Consider the following 16,136-nt stretch of genomic DNA (forward strand, 5'->3'; position numbering starts at 1 on the left):
GAATTTAAGATGATGGGGCACATCAGAATTAGCATAGCAAGTAAAATTTAATTGGCAAGTAGTAGGCCTAGTAGGCTATACCTACATGATAAATTTATTATTAAGTTATTAGATCTGCTGAACTTGATTAGGCTTAATGACAATCAGTCTTTTCAAAAGTTATCTAAGCCTGAGACATTTGTGATATAATTAATTGCTCTGTCCATATTATGAGGGTATTACTGTAAGCAGGAAGTCGAAAACGAGGCAAGTTGACTTACTTCCGCCATCATTAATGGATATTTACATGAGTTAAAAGAAAAATCAAGTAGTTGATATTTGGATTCTGACACGCTTATTAAAGAAGTTAATGGTGACGATCTCCCCGGCTCAACCGAGAATGTCGTCTCGCAAGTAAGTTTCTTTCTGTTCTGGTGTTATATTGCCGGAAACATTTTAAGTGTGCAACAGGTAGGCCAAGTCATAGCCTTACCCGCTTACCCCCATTCATCATACTCATAGTCATAAATATCATTATTTGGCTCACTACCACTAGGCTATTATGTCGATACACTGAGCACATTTGAATGATCATTCATTCAAATAATGTAGAGGCGATGAAGATAAATGGGCAAAATGACATATTCGATGAATCAGATTATCAGAATAGTCCTATTGACCTGCAAAGTAGGCCTAGGCTATAATAAGTTTAATGTTAATTCAGTTTTCACTTTCACTTTATCATCATCATCTTTAGACTTACTTTGACCATGACCACAGAGAGGTGAGATCAGAATTGAATTATATAACAAATAGTGAGATGCCCTGTGTCTAAGAAATGTCATTCAGTGGAAGGTATGTCATGTTTGATATAAGATTTACTAGTAGGAGGAGTAGGGTTGATTAATGTGTAAATTAAAGGAATTGTGTGTCATGATTTGCAGGCTTAGGCTATGCATGGTCTGTGTTGTTATATAGTGTAAAATGTGGAAACTTGAAAAGCTAACAGTGAATGGTGTAAAAGCCAAGGCGTACAACATAAATTTCATGAATTTGTTATTGGTACATTTTCAGATGGTTTCACCCCAATATTACGGGTAAGGAAGCAGAAGTATTATTACGTGAACGAGGCACTGATGGAAGTTTTCTTGCAAGACCTAGTCGCAGTAAAGAAGGGGATTTTACTCTTTCTGTCAGGTAAATGATTATATTTTTGAAAGATTATGGACAACAAAAATTTGTTGCTACACATCATGTTAATCTGTCTATAATGTTGATAGAACAGTGGTTTTTAACCAGTTTTTGCTTGTAGTTTGCATGAAAATAATGTCCCCTGATAACAGAAGTGAATCTGAGATATGATACAGACTAACAGTACTATTTTTAGGCTGCTATACCAATTCTCATAAAATAATTGGAAAACTTCAAAATTTTTATAATTTACTCAGACATTGATTATTTTGAAGACCATGATTTGAGCATGAAAGAGGTGATCATTTGATCAGATCAAATTAGAAATTAACCATACAAACTCTCATGTCCAATCTTAGCCTTAGCCACAAGCAGAGTTAAACCGAGTCAAACCGATTCAAACCATTCTGATTTGGGCGTAATGATTAGGATAATACAGTCAAATTACAACTTTACGATTTGGGCGTTATATGATTTCTGATTATTGGCAGCCTAAAAACCAAGTCTTATCCTAATCGTTTTTATACGCCCACACATCAGATGGGCATATATTGTAATCACCCTGTCGGTCCGTCCGTCGAGACTACAGTTTTCAACTGATTTTAATGAAATTTGGTGTGATCATTTATATTGATGAGATCATGGACAAGTTCGAATTTGATGATATTTCGATGAATGGTTTGACTTAGGATATACGTGTCAAAATTTGTTTGTGAACACATTAGAGACTACAATTTTCAATTAATTTTAATGAAAAATGGTTTGATCATGTATAGTGATGAGATAATTTAATGTATTTGGGTTATTGATATTGATTTTTAAAAATTTGGTGGAATTTCTCAGCATAAATAACTGTCAGTAAATATATATATCATTGAATTCAAACTATTAAAATTTCTTTAATATTTAAAAAAAAATTCATACTGTAGTCACTAAAGACTGTTATATTATTTCTGACAGCCGCCAGTGGGCGTATGTTACCTTGCCTGGCAAACTATCTTTGATTCAATTAAAGGAACAGGTCTGCACAAGAGAAATTTAAAAAACTTTTGTCCTTTTATGGGGGAGCATGTGCCAGCTTCAAAATATTTACATGAGTTGTATTAAAATTTTGATTCCCTTCAAAGAAACAACCTCAGGGTTGCGACCCCATCTTGGGTAGAAAAGCACTTTTCTTGGGATGGGGAAAATTCATGTGAAAATTCTTAAAAACTCTTGAGGGAGGACCTCCCTCCCTTGTCCCAGGAAATGGTGCTTACAGGCTTCTTATTCTTAAAAAAATTGAAGACGTACACACCTTTGGTGCCCAATTTTTTTTAGCAAAATTTGAAATTGCATATCAATGCGTTGGGAATGTGAATTTAGTAGACGGTTGTCATGTTAGTTGACCTCAAATTTACTGTGAATTTTTATATCAATAGGAAAATCTCAATTGTGTTTTGTGATTCAATGACTCAATTGACTATATTGAGGAAGTAGATATATAGGAATTTTTGTAAAATTTATGATAGAACAGTATTCAGTTACTATATAAATATATTATGTATACTATTGAGTAAACCTACCAAGCTTTATCTGTTTTACTACATGTTTAAAGGTTTTAGTTTATAAAGACACACTGATATGAGTTATCGGACAGTCATTTTCCATATACCACAATCTGTACTGGCAAATAAAAGTTAATTGTTCACATCGATTTCCATGAACCACAATCTGTACTGGCAAATGTAAATTGTTCACATCGATTTCCATGAACCACAATCTGTACTGGCAAATAAAAGTTAATTGTTCACATCGATTTCCATGAACCACAATCTGTGATTACAAATAAAAGTTAATTGTTCCAATAAATTTCCATGTACCACAATCTGTACAGGCAAATAAAAATTTCCGTGTATCACTGTCTCTAGAACTAGGGATTTAGTACCAGTGTCTGATTCCTAACAGCAAGAAATATCCTTCAGCCAGCTATTGCTGACTGGTGCTTGTGCTTCAGTTAGATGACACTTTAAATTTAAGTAAAAAAAATTATTTGAAATGGAGTTCACTTTCATTACTCTATTGTTTAAATCATGATATAAAAGTTATGGTGAGAAAAATACAGTCTTTAAATTTGTTCACTGGTTAAGTTCAGAAACAATTTAAGTGATTAAGCTTACAGAGATCAAATTTGGTTGATTTGAATATCAGAATTTTAAGTTCTCAAGATGTATGATTAGAAAAGGCATAGATATGGGTGGTGTAGTCATGTAGTGTATGACTGTACTACTAAGTATTTTATCACTTCCTCTTATAAAATATATATTATATATATACATGTATAGCTATATTATGTCAATAGAATGTCAAGGTTTTTTATTTCCAATTGATAATTTATGTTAAATTTAAAGGACCAATTTAAATAAATTATGAATTTCTATTCAGTCATTTGTATTTGAAATTTGTTCAGAAGTGATTGTTGATTGTATTTTTGAGTCTTCTCAGATGTGAAACTAAAATAAAATAATCTTGAAGTACCGTTCATTCATGCTGTTTGGCTCCAAGCAGACTTTTCTTGCCAAAAGATTTACTTAACCACAGTGTCCTTTTTATTTTCCCATATCTATCTATGAGTAATTCAAATTGATGCAACTTTTAAACTAAGATAACATTTAGCACCATTTGACATATCTGCTCTATTTATCATTGGAATGTTAATCAAAGATTTTGACTTCACTTGAAAAAAGGAAAATTTATTTTTAATGGAAATACATATTTGATTTTACACATTTTTAAAATACTTTGAGCGACTTTTGTTTTTATGTTGCTGTTATTTTACAGCATACAAGTTTAGTTATTTCTTTATTTATTGTCCTATAAATCTATAAATGAATGTGTATTTCATCTAGCACATTCTGTAATTTGTCCTTCATAGATTGTATTTTTTTTTGTAACCTGGTTTCAGATAAAAGCATCAGATGTTTATCACTCAAAAAAATAGAAAAGTTATTTTCTTATTGTCATTTGTCCAAATTGAAGGTTTAATAAATTGATATAATATGCTTATAAGTGATAATATAAATAAGGCCTATATTAAGTTCACCCTGCAGTATGGTTAAGATATCAAGTTTATTATAGTATCCTGCAGGCATATATTCATATTGAAAACACATTAAATATTATTCATAATAAAAATTGTTACCACAGAAACATAGTTAGTTAAAGGGATTTATCTGAACAAATATATTGGTGAATTAATAAAAGTGTTGTAGACCTATTAACATTCTTCAGATTTCTATAGATCAGATAAGGATAAAGTCACTTCACATTCATTTATATTAGACAAATTTTCTTCCGTCTGCTCTGATAGTTGTTACCACAGCAATGATATTTGTTTGTGAAATTTTGAAATATGGCTAATTGAAAATACCTTTGGGGTGTCAAAATGAAGTTTTGAGTGAAAAAGTTCTGTAATTGAATTTGCACTCTTTCTTTAGCAATGTTATTTACATTACAAACCAATGCTTGACCTTGTGGTTAGCTCTGTGATTGAGTTCTATCTAATATTAAACCAACAATAAATTCATGGATTGACCATAAAGACTAACACATGTCAAAGTACAAAATGCATATATATATATATATAAATATATATATGAAAGAAAGAGATGAGGGCTATAAAAATTACCCAATATTTCTAAATTGTTTAGCAAGGTTATTAAATTTTATTTTCAGAAAAGTATAAGGTAATGAAATTAAAATGCATGTATATTAAACATACATTAAACATATTTCAGACGAAATGGAGAAGTTACACATATTAAAATACAGAATACAGGTGATTTCTATGATTTATATGGAGGGGAGAAATTTGCCACCCTATCAGAACTGGTACAACATTATATGGATAATCAGGAACAGTTAAAGGAAAGAAATGGCGAGATTATTGAACTCAAGTTTCCCTTTAATTCAGAGGACCCCACTCCTGAAAGGCATGTGAAAATTAAAACAATTAAAAGAAAATTAAGATCATTTTAGTATATAACTATGTATTAGATATTTTACATTTGTCATTATGTGGTATGGTCTTCCATATTACCATTGTTGACCATCAGCGATCAATGGCAAAATTGTGGGCCATCAATAAACATGTATAAAAATTCTATATTATTTGTCACTGTCTATAATGCGCTCCCCCAGTTGACATAACCTTTTCAGAGTAAAAAGACTGCACACTATACATGCATATATAAACCCAAGCTAGATAAGTATTGATATTTTAAATGTTAGCAGACCCACTAGGCAGTGAAACTATGTTTGCAACTGAACATCATCTCTACCAGTCAACATTAATAATGATATTATTTTCATTATTCCCTAGGTGGTTTCATGGTCATATATCAGGTAAAGAAGCTGAGAATTGTTTGATGGATAAAGGTAAAAATGGTAGTTATTTAGTAAGAGAAAGTCATTCAAATCCTGGTGTTTTTGTTTTATCTGTACGGGGAGAAGATAGGGTCACTCATGTAAAAATCAGGTGTCAGGTAAGCATTATTTCATTTTAAAAGGAAGTAGCCCTGGGAGATATGAAGGTATCACGATCAATAATTATATAAGATTTATATTGTTAGTAATATCCCTTCATTTAAAAATACAGATAAATAGCGATATTGTTATATAAGTATCATAATATACTCTCCAAATTTGGTCCTACTTAATTCATTATCTTTGAATTCCATATTCCCTTGCAGGTTTCCTGCCTGCTTTATCCAAGCCAGTTGAAAAAAAAACAGTGATTCTGTGCGTACAAGTTAACGATGGGTTTCCTTATATTTTAGTGTCAAATTGAGCAAACTATTCGATTGACTGATGTTTCTTATTAATTATCATGTATTCTCATAATATAATTATATATATAATTAAGAGTTTTAACCAATCATAAATATCCATGTATGTACAGTCTGGATATACAAAAAAAAGGACTTTTTGATCTTTCTTAATCGGTCACTCATGGGAATTCTGCTGGTAATTCTCTTCAAATTTAACTAATTATGAATTAATTATTGATATGAGAGACAAACTGGTATATTTCCAAGTTTTTAGAACACTTCTACTTTCTATTCATATGAATATGTAGCATTTTCATAAATGAAAATAAGGGAACCCATCTTTAAGCATAATAAAATGTATTCTCACTGTCTAATATTAAACCTGTTAAATTTTGTATTTTGTTTATAGGATGGTAAATATGATGTTGGTGGTGGTGAAAAATTCGCTAGTTTATCAGAACTTGTAGAACATTATAAAAAAACACCCATGGTGGAAACTTCAGGCACAGTTGTATATCTTAAAAAGGTAATAAATTTATTTGGTACATTGCATCGACTGGGCTCATTTATAGAATATACAGTGCTAAGTAACTGAAATTTTCATTGTGAAGATTTATTTGCGAAACATTCTTTAATAGTATAAGTTGACTTTAAATATTGAGTAGAGATATAACAGTTAATAATATGCTTTTTTCAATGAAATGAAGTATTTCCATACTTGAATAAAGTTAAATATATCAACGAAAGTAGGTCATTAAACTTGAAAAAAATGAATTAAATTGATATAATTCAGGTTTTTAGTATAAGGTTATATTAGGTTGATTTTAGTACAGGGAAATATTGTTTGTGATCAACTTGATTGATAAATTCTCATGAATGCCTTAAAGAAATTGTAAACAGGTTTTTACTATTTCAAATTTCAATCAATTAGAAAACCTTTATATAATCTCTTTAAGGACATTGATTTCTAGACTATAATATATTTGTTTAATATGACAATCTTACTGAATAATTTTTTGAATACTATTTGATCATGAATATATTTACAATGATGGTTTTTTGATTCAGTGTACCAGTCATGATTTTAAATGTAAAATCTGGTTTTGTATTTTCAGCCATTTAAAGCAACACGTATCACAGCATCAGGTATTGATAATCGTATTAAAGTTTTACAACATGAACGAGATATGAAAGAAGGAAATTCTAATAATAAGGGTGGTTTTTGGGATGAATTTAAAGTGAGTTTTTCTGTAACAGATATACAAGTCGTGATAAATTGCAATTTGTGGCACATTTATATAAGTGCGCAAAATGGCTGGTTTCTGGATAAGCTTGTCTTACAAATGTTAAGAATACTATAAATAAGATATTTTAAAGAAAATTTATCAATTCAATGTTCCACATGCTCATACAGGCTTATCAAGAGAAATGAATAATATATTCGTTTGATAACACATCCTGTTTGTGCATGTGAAACGTTGGGTTAATAAATGTCAGAAATAGTATATCCATATATCTTGTGCTTCTTTACCGATGCCTTTATCTATATAATATCTTTAAATTCTATGGGACATTGAATTTAAACCAAAATTTCATACATTTGAGACAATAACTTCAAGATCAGATATTTGCAAATTGTTTATGTTTTTTTCTGCAGATATTACAGCAGCAGGAAGTCAAACAGTTCAGTAGAAATGAGGGACAGAGAACTGAAAATAAAGTTAAAAATAGATATAAGAATATCCTTCCTTGTAGGTTACATTACTCTCAGTAAATATCATTATTGGAGCTAGAGATAATTAATCTAACTCAAGGATGAAGATCTTTTTTAGGACATATTTATGTCAAGATAAACTTTACTGACCAATATAACCAAAATGTTGTTGATACAGTTATACCTCTGTGAATAATTGGTTATTCAGAATATGAGCCCAATAATGTTAAGAATATGATCACTTTAACTAATTTAAGAATTTAATTATTTCAGTTGATCATACAAGAGTTATATTAAAAGATGGTGATCCTAATGTTGTAGGGTCTGATTATATCAATGCCAACACTATCTCAGTAAGTAAGGTGTAAGGAGTATATATTTGGCATCTTTTTTTCCTTAATTACTTTGACAAATTATCACAGGTTTTTGTTGTGTTCCTTTAATAACACTCAGGGTCACACCGTATTTCACTGAAAATGCTAATATACTTAAATCTCAAAGTAGTAAAATTGATTTACTTACTCTAAATATGTAAATTGAACAACAATGATAAATAGTTTACAGGACTATAGAATTAGCCTGACATATTAATAGAGTATGATAGAGTTCAAAATTTGTTAAAAGGATCCTCATACAATTTAGTGAATTACTGTATTTTTCAGTCTGATGAAGAATCAAATGAACCAAAGAAACAATATATAGCCACCCAGGGTTGTCTTCCAAACACTATCGTAGATTTCTGGCGTATGGTATGGCAAGAAAATTCACGAGTTATTGTCATGACAACAAAAGAAGTGGAACGTGGAAGGGTAAGATTTTATTGTTACAGCTAATATTTTTATGGAGACTGCTTTGTTCTGTTGGGAGAATGTCCTTGTTTGGTGTTGAGAATGCCCATATTTGGTTGGGAGGATGGCTTTGCTTTGTTGTGAGAAGTCCAAGCTTGGTTTGAGAATGTCCTTGATTGGTTAAAAAATATCCTCATTTGATTTTTTGAGAATGTCCTTGCTTTGTGAGAAGATTGTCCTTGATTTTTTGAAAAATGTCATTTGTTGTAAGAATGTCCAAGTTTTGTTTGGAGAATGTACATGATTTTGAGAAGGTCTTGATTTTGACAATGGGGTTAGGAGAATGTCCTTGTTTGGTTGACGGAAGAATTTCCTTTCTTGTTTGGTTGGGAGAATGTCCTTGTTTTATTGAGAGAATGTGCTTGTTTTAATCTGAGATACCCTTGCATGCTTGGTTGTGAAAATGTCCTTGTGCTGTGTGTGTGTGTGTGTGAGAATTTCCTTTCTTGTTTGGTTAGGAGAATGTCCTTGTTTGGTTGACGGAAGAATTTCCTTTCTTGTTTGGTTAGGAGAATGTCCTTGTTTGGTTGACGGAAGAATTTCCTTTCTTGTTTGGTTGGGAGAATGTCCTTGTTTTATTGAGAAAATGTCCTTGTTTTAATCGGAGATACCCTTGCATGCATGGTTGTGAGAATGTCCTTGTTTGCGTGTGAGAATTTCCTTTCTTGTTTGGTTGGTGGAAGAATTTCCTTTCTTGTTTGGTTGAGAATGTCCTTGCCTGACTGAATGTTGATGCAAAAAAAACTTTTTTTTATATCTTATCCAATTGAGTTGTTTCTGGAATCTTGTAGATTTTTTTTATCAATTTGACTACGAAATAATTCCAGAACAAAGCAACTAAATATTGGCCAGAAGAAAATGAAGGAGCCAAAGAATATAGTTTTTATTGTGGGAAACTAAAAGTCAAGCTATTGAAAGAATCAAAAGAAACAGAATTTATCACTAGAGAAATGGAATTAGTAATGGAGACCCTAGAAGGACAGGTAAGAGCAGTTATGTTTATTTTTTTGTGCAAATAAAAAATAATTTATCTTTGGATAAACCTCATTTGGTTAACAGAGTCTACGGACTGTTTGATCTTGTCACAATTACATTTAAAATCTTGCTATAATGCATTTGTAAATCATTAGTCATTAAGACTTATGCATAGTAGTATGAGATGCAGGAAATGATTCAACATCTTAATGATAAAGTCTGTTTTAACAACTATCATGCTATAGTCATTAGTCATCAAATAATCAGATTAATGTTGTGTACCGTTTTTTATACGCCAACATGAAATGTCAAATTATCAAGAATCAAATTGCCTCCCACCATCTTGTGATTTGACTCTTCTCTTTTTATGTGGTTTCTAAGATTGTGACATCATAAACCTTATGACTGGTTTATTTATCTACAATTCGCGTTATGTATAAAAAGAAAATAACATTGCTTTTGTTGTGGGTTTTGGGACCACCTTTTGTGCCTCATATCTAAATGTATTTCACACTTTCTATAATTTTTATAACATAAGAAACACTAGTTTTTTTTGTTGTCCCTTAAAAAGTCAGCTTTTACTTTAATGCAGATGGTAGAGAGTCCAAGAATAATCTATCAGTACCATTTTCAAACATGGCCTGATTATGGAGTGCCACAAGATCCTGGAAGTGTGTTAAAGTTTCTATATACCATTAATTCTAAACAATATTCTGTAGAAGATGCTGGACCTTTGATTGTCCATTGTAGGTAGGTAGATTGTCATTCCTTTTGATTTGTCCAAATTCTTCTTTAAGTCATATTCAGTCAAATTACCACAAAAGTTGTTTTAATTTATGCTAATCAATGGAATACACCATTAAAGGTAGATAGACATTATAAGTGAATGTTTTAATCAATGAATATTCCAGAATTCTTCACATTAAAAAGTAAATGTTATACAACAGAGCATTTGATTGTTTGAATATTATATGACCTTGAACATAAGATGTGTTACACATTCGTCAGATCATGGGGGGCAAGTCATTAGACAAAATATCCAGATATGAATTTAAATCTGATTGATGAAACAAAGAAAAGTTGTGTTTTAAATATAAGTTTCAATATCAAAGGTGATATATGATTAATTAATTGAGGTATTATTGAATTTCAGTGCTGGTATTGGTAGAACAGGAACCTTTATTGTTATAGATATGATTTTAAATCAAATAACAACATTAGGTATGTAATTAGATAAAATTATTCTTTTCATTCATGATTTATTTACCTGTGGATCATTTGCTATTGTGGAATCAATATTCATATATAAGTTAAGAAATCTGTCTCTAACATAAAAAGGTAAACTTTGATACTGGCATTGATAGAAATAGTTCTTTGAGACTTTTTGTCAGTTATTCAGTTGGTAGACACTGATGTGTCAATTCATTAATATAGTATTACAAGACAAAGGTTCAGATTTGATATTCCTGAACAATTGCAATTTGAGAAAGAGTATTAAGTTCACTTCATTTTATTAAAGCCCCTTAATATCAAAATGTATGTCATTATTGTTAATGCCCCTGTTCTTTATTCCACCAGTTAGATTGTAAAACTTTTTACCTCTTTTCATAGGATTCCACAGGATTTCAGACGACATCATACCCATTGGTTTTTTTTGTCATAAATTAATTTGTCATTTTTTTTTTCTCTCCCTAGGTTTTGATACTGATATTGATATCCAGAAAACCATACAAGGTGTACGGTCACAGAGGTCTGGTATGGTACAAACAGAGGCTCAATATAAATTTGTATATATGGCAATTTCACATTATATTCAAACAGAAAAACAGAGAATGTTAGCCGAACAAGTAAGTTATAGAGATTATTATTATAGTAAAGTATTTGGGGTGTGTAAATGTGTCTAAATTATTCCTATCAGGGCTGTTGATTTATGGTTTTGTGAGTCTGACATTTTTACTAACCTGTTGCCCTGAAGGGCTCAAGAATTCAAATATTTTTAAGGAAATTCCAAGGATTTCTTTCTCTAATAGGATGTGTATGGTCAGCCCCATGTCTGTCTATAAATTTTTCCTTATAAACACTCCAGAATTTTTGATAGATTGTGATAGAATTTGGTTTGTGTTTACAAGACCTAAAATTAAGATCAAATTCAAGCTTTGTACATAGGGATTGTTTCAAACACAGTATGTTTTCTTACTAAGAACATGAACTATGGATATAATCGAGTTTGTAGTTTATCAAAACATTTATTTTACAGCAAAGTCAGCTGGCTGGACGTGAATATACTAATATAAGATATGCTCAGGGATTGAATCCAGGACAAGCTCGACCAATACCTCCAGGTGTTGTTCCTACTACTACCCCTACTAGACCTGTTAGACCTGACCGACCAGTACCACAGTAAGACTACAATTTATATAAAACATATTCCTTTAAAGCCACATGCAAAATGTGGAGTATACATTGGCATTTCATGTCTATAATCTGTCCTCAATTGCTTGTAAAAACTACATTCAGGGACATTTCTTGGATATTATTTATAGATAAGGGGACCTTATGATAATATCAAGCTTATATTCTGTTTTTGAAACTTTACAGGGTATATTAACTGTTTGGGTTTGTCACCTACATATTAAGGATTTTCTTAACCTTTTAATGAACAAAGTAATTCTGTTTTTCAGAGTACCAGAAGAAAAAACACAGATTTATCAAAATATATGAAACAATTGTTAATAGTTGATTTTATAGTAATTTATTCATTTATCAGTTACTTTACACCACAACCAGATTATCATTCTAATCTTTGATTGGACATCTATTTATAACCACCAATCAAAGTTCTAGTTTTAAATTGACTGCAAATGAAATAAGGTATCTTTTATTTAAAATAAAATTTATCAGCATTATGAATATTGGAGATTAATTAAATCTGTGTTGTCCCCCCAGTTACATGCCTTCATTCCAGGATGTCCATCGTCCTTTAACCTATCTGCTGGTCAAACAAGAGGATCATTACTGTAACCTCTTGAAAAAGGTGAAAGAATGTTGTTTTTTGAAAGATGTTAGCCACATAACTAAATCAAAGATATTTGTCCATATTCAGGAACTATGTAAAACATAAACATGAAAAGTGTAGTTTATTTTAAAATAATTATTAACACTCTAAAAACCAGGTCATGTATTCACAAAATGATATTGGCATTTGGATATCCTAGGAACAGTTTTAGAATACATATAAAACCTTAGGACATCTTAGAGCTAAGATCGTTTCAACAATATGTGGCCAGGCTTGTTTTATTCAGTTGTTTTATATTGTATCTTTCATTCAAGTTAACAGTTCATTATTATGTTAGGAATCAAACCAGAATGTGCAAAAAATTGTATTATTTTGGTTTTTCCATTATTGTCAACTTCATTTGCTAAAAAAACACTCTTGGATTTAAAAAATTTTTCCTACCATGATGTTCAGTTATAATTCAATACTTGAAATATACCAAGAAGATAGGTTCATACATCAAAGTGAGGTCTCTTTATTCTGTATGTCACAGTTGTAATTTCTTGTAATGTAACCTGGACAACTATCTCATAACTCACTTCTTGCTAATATTATTGATATTGTTATATGTTAATGTAAATAGAAGATTGATATTTTATCATTATTTTATTAAATTCTTGTATAAAAAACAATAATGTTGTGAAGCAAAATTAATTGAATCCATGGTGGAATTCTTTGTTTTATAACCCAATGATGAACCATATTAAAATTCAGAAATATCAGAAAGGACAGTATAAGTTATGACCTTTCACCTTGAAGTGGATCTTCATTTTTTGCTGTAGAACACCAGAGAAACTACAATTATTCAAGATATGTATGACTAATGAAATAATAATTCATGCTAGTAATGGTTGTTATTGAAGGACAATTTTTAGATTAATATTAAATTGTTTAGTGTAATTGTCAATTCATTCACAAAAATTGTGAATAATTTATATTTTTATTTGAAGAATTGGAATAATGCAGGAAAACTTAGCAGCATTCAACTCTATCCCTCGTTTTTTTTTTACACCACTAATACACAATCCATATTGTACCAATTGTAAATATTTGTTTATAGCTCAAGTAGTCAATTTTTGAATTCTTTGTTTACATGCTTGTTTTCAAATCTATTTTTATTTTATGCTCATTTTGTTATATAAGCTTCATTACTCTAAAATATATGGTTACATAATGGTTTCAGTCTATTTTATTTTCAAGGTAGAATAGGAGGTTATAACTACATGTTTTTTTTTTAATTACCATGTGTTCTGCCCCTAGAATATAGTAGATTGGTCATATTTAGTGTAAATTTCTACTTGGTTGACATAAAATGTCCATCTAGTTCCCAGTATCCCTGAAAATTCAAGAATTGAGTGGAGAAAAGGGAAGTTAATTAGAGGTTATTCCAAGTCTAAATTCTATAATTTTATGATCTGGTTTCCAGAATTTTCCAACATAATGGAAAACAAAATGACTTCTTAATGTGAGAACTGACCCAATATTTTTAAGAATATAAACAGTCTGGCTGATAAAATTTAATAAATCTAAAGCATTGAAGATTTCATGATGTACAATGTAGTAGAATTACATCATTTGATTTGCCATTAGTATATTTTCCATTTATATATCTTGAAATATATATTCACTGTAACATTACACAGATATAAAGCAATTTTATGATGTATTCTAGACATTTCATGTGTTTCAATTTTCAATCAGATGTCCGTGTTTTTTGTAATTCCACTAAAATAGAGCAATTTATCACTATCTCACTGTCGCAAAGGCTGTTTATAATATCTGAGGACATTTGCAATATATATATGATAGTGTTGGAATGAAACGCTAAGTTTTAGTGGAATGGAGAGAATTATATTGGAATGGTTCAAATTGATGCTCCCAACACACACAAAAAGTTTAAATAACCTCTTAACCTCAAAGATAAGAAAATTGACTCATGTCTAGTATTTTGGTCACCTTATTGTTCATTAACAAATAAGTTTTCTTCTTGATTCTTTTTTTAAGATTACTGTTTTTGTTACAATGTCCTAAACCTTTCCTTTGTTAAGTTTGTATGGAATATAACCCTGTGTCTGTATATTACAGGATAATCTAAGTCAAATATTTAGACATTTCATATCATTATATATTATCCATATTTTAATATTGTTTAAAAACATAAGCTTTCTTTACAATCTTAACTATATGTAAACATGTGGTCAGTTATAATCAGACAAAGATACTGGTATATCAGATGTTCCCAAATACAAACAAATGCATTAATGATAATAGTAATTCACAATGGCCATCTATACAGCAAGTAAATCTATTTTATGTTCAATTTTTCTTATTTGCTTCTGAAATAAATCACTGAATATGTACAACCCTAGCTTCGACCAACCCAAATGTGATTTAGTTGTAAAATGTTGGTTAGCTTATTGTAATGGAAAGATCAAGTCTTTTGGAATCTGAGATAAATTAAATTATGTTTAAATTTTTCTACAAGAATTTGAATTTTTACATTATGACCAATGTGTAAATTGTTGTTATACCCTTTGAGTGATAAGTTTGTTAAAGTATAAAGACTATGTACTGGTATATATAGTTTGTTCTGTATTTATTGCTTGAACTTGACTGCTCAATATAGATGATTAATTAAACTGTTGAAAAACATTGAGATTTTTATTTTCTTCATCAGTAGTAATCAAATGAAATTATTCCGGTATTCAGTTATGTACCCATGAACACAGTAAAGATTCAGGTGTTGATGGTGGGTGATACCAGTCTGGAGGACGGTACAGATCAGTAATGATACAGGTAATAATGATAGGTGATACAAGAGTACACAGTACAGAAGATTTCAGTAATGATACATGTATTGATGCTAGGGTAGAGTTACTGTAGAGGTCAGTATTGACATTGCTGTAGATATCAGTAATGATACAGGTTAAATGTGATATCACAAGACAAAAAGTGTCAGTAATGATACAGATATTGAAGGTAGATCTACTACGTGATACTGTAGACTTAATGATACAGATATTGATGGTAGATCTACTACGTGATACTGTAGTAAGGATATCAGTAATGATACAGATATTGAAGGTAGATCTACTACGTGATACTGTAGACTTAATGATACAGATATTGATGGTAGATCTACTACGTGATACTGTAGTAAGGATATCAGTAATGATACAGATATTGATGGTAGATCTACTACGTGATACTGTAGACTTAATGATATCAGTAATGACAGATATTGATGGTAGATCTACTACGTGATTCTGTAGACTTAATGATATCAGTAATGATACAGATATTGATGGTAGACCTACTACGTGATACTGTAGTAATGATACAGATATTGATGGTAGATCTACTACGTGATTCTGTATTAATGATATCAGTAATGATACAGATATTGACGGTAGATCTACTACGTGATTCTGTAGTAATGATATCATGCTGTAATGATACAGATATTGACGGTAGATCTACTACGTGATACTGTAGTAATGATACAGATATTGATGGTAGATCTACTACGTGATTCTGTACTAATGATATCAGTAATGATACAGATA

At 30.5% G+C, this 16,136-nt stretch overlaps 3 protein-coding genes across 3 annotated transcripts; 2 read left to right on the top strand and 1 right to left on the bottom strand.

Moving 5' to 3' along the window:
- Nucleotides 1-379: 379 nt before the first annotated feature.
- On the top strand, nt 380-5,187 carry LOTGIDRAFT_180102 (hypothetical protein; the record flags this gene model as incomplete). The annotated part of the gene is made up of 3 exons (XM_009047501.1): nt 380-393; nt 1,054-1,176; nt 4,947-5,187. The coding sequence occupies 3 exons, from the start codon at nt 380-382 to the stop codon at nt 5,185-5,187; spliced, it is 378 nt and encodes a 125-aa protein (XP_009045749.1).
- Nucleotides 5,188-7,672: 2,485 nt separating this feature from the next.
- Nucleotides 7,673-11,419, top strand: LOTGIDRAFT_171307 (hypothetical protein; the record flags this gene model as incomplete). The annotated part of the gene is made up of 7 exons (XM_009047502.1): nt 7,673-7,733; nt 7,966-8,045; nt 8,355-8,501; nt 9,368-9,523; nt 10,108-10,265; nt 10,669-10,736; nt 11,211-11,419. The coding sequence occupies 7 exons, from the start codon at nt 7,673-7,675 to the stop codon at nt 11,417-11,419; spliced, it is 879 nt and encodes a 292-aa protein (XP_009045750.1).
- Nucleotides 11,420-15,275: 3,856 nt separating this feature from the next.
- Nucleotides 15,276-16,016, bottom strand: LOTGIDRAFT_171308 (hypothetical protein; the record flags this gene model as incomplete). The annotated part of the gene is made up of 1 exon (XM_009047503.1): nt 15,276-16,016. One exon carries the CDS (start codon nt 16,014-16,016, stop codon nt 15,276-15,278), a length of 741 nt encoding a protein of 246 aa, XP_009045751.1.
- Between the last annotated feature and the right edge of the window lie 120 nt (nt 16,017-16,136).

Source organism: Lottia gigantea, assembly GCF_000327385.1.
Source record: "Lottia gigantea unplaced genomic scaffold LOTGIsca_113, whole genome shotgun sequence".
In the NCBI taxonomy this organism is placed as follows: domain Eukaryota; kingdom Metazoa; phylum Mollusca; class Gastropoda; family Lottiidae; genus Lottia; species Lottia gigantea.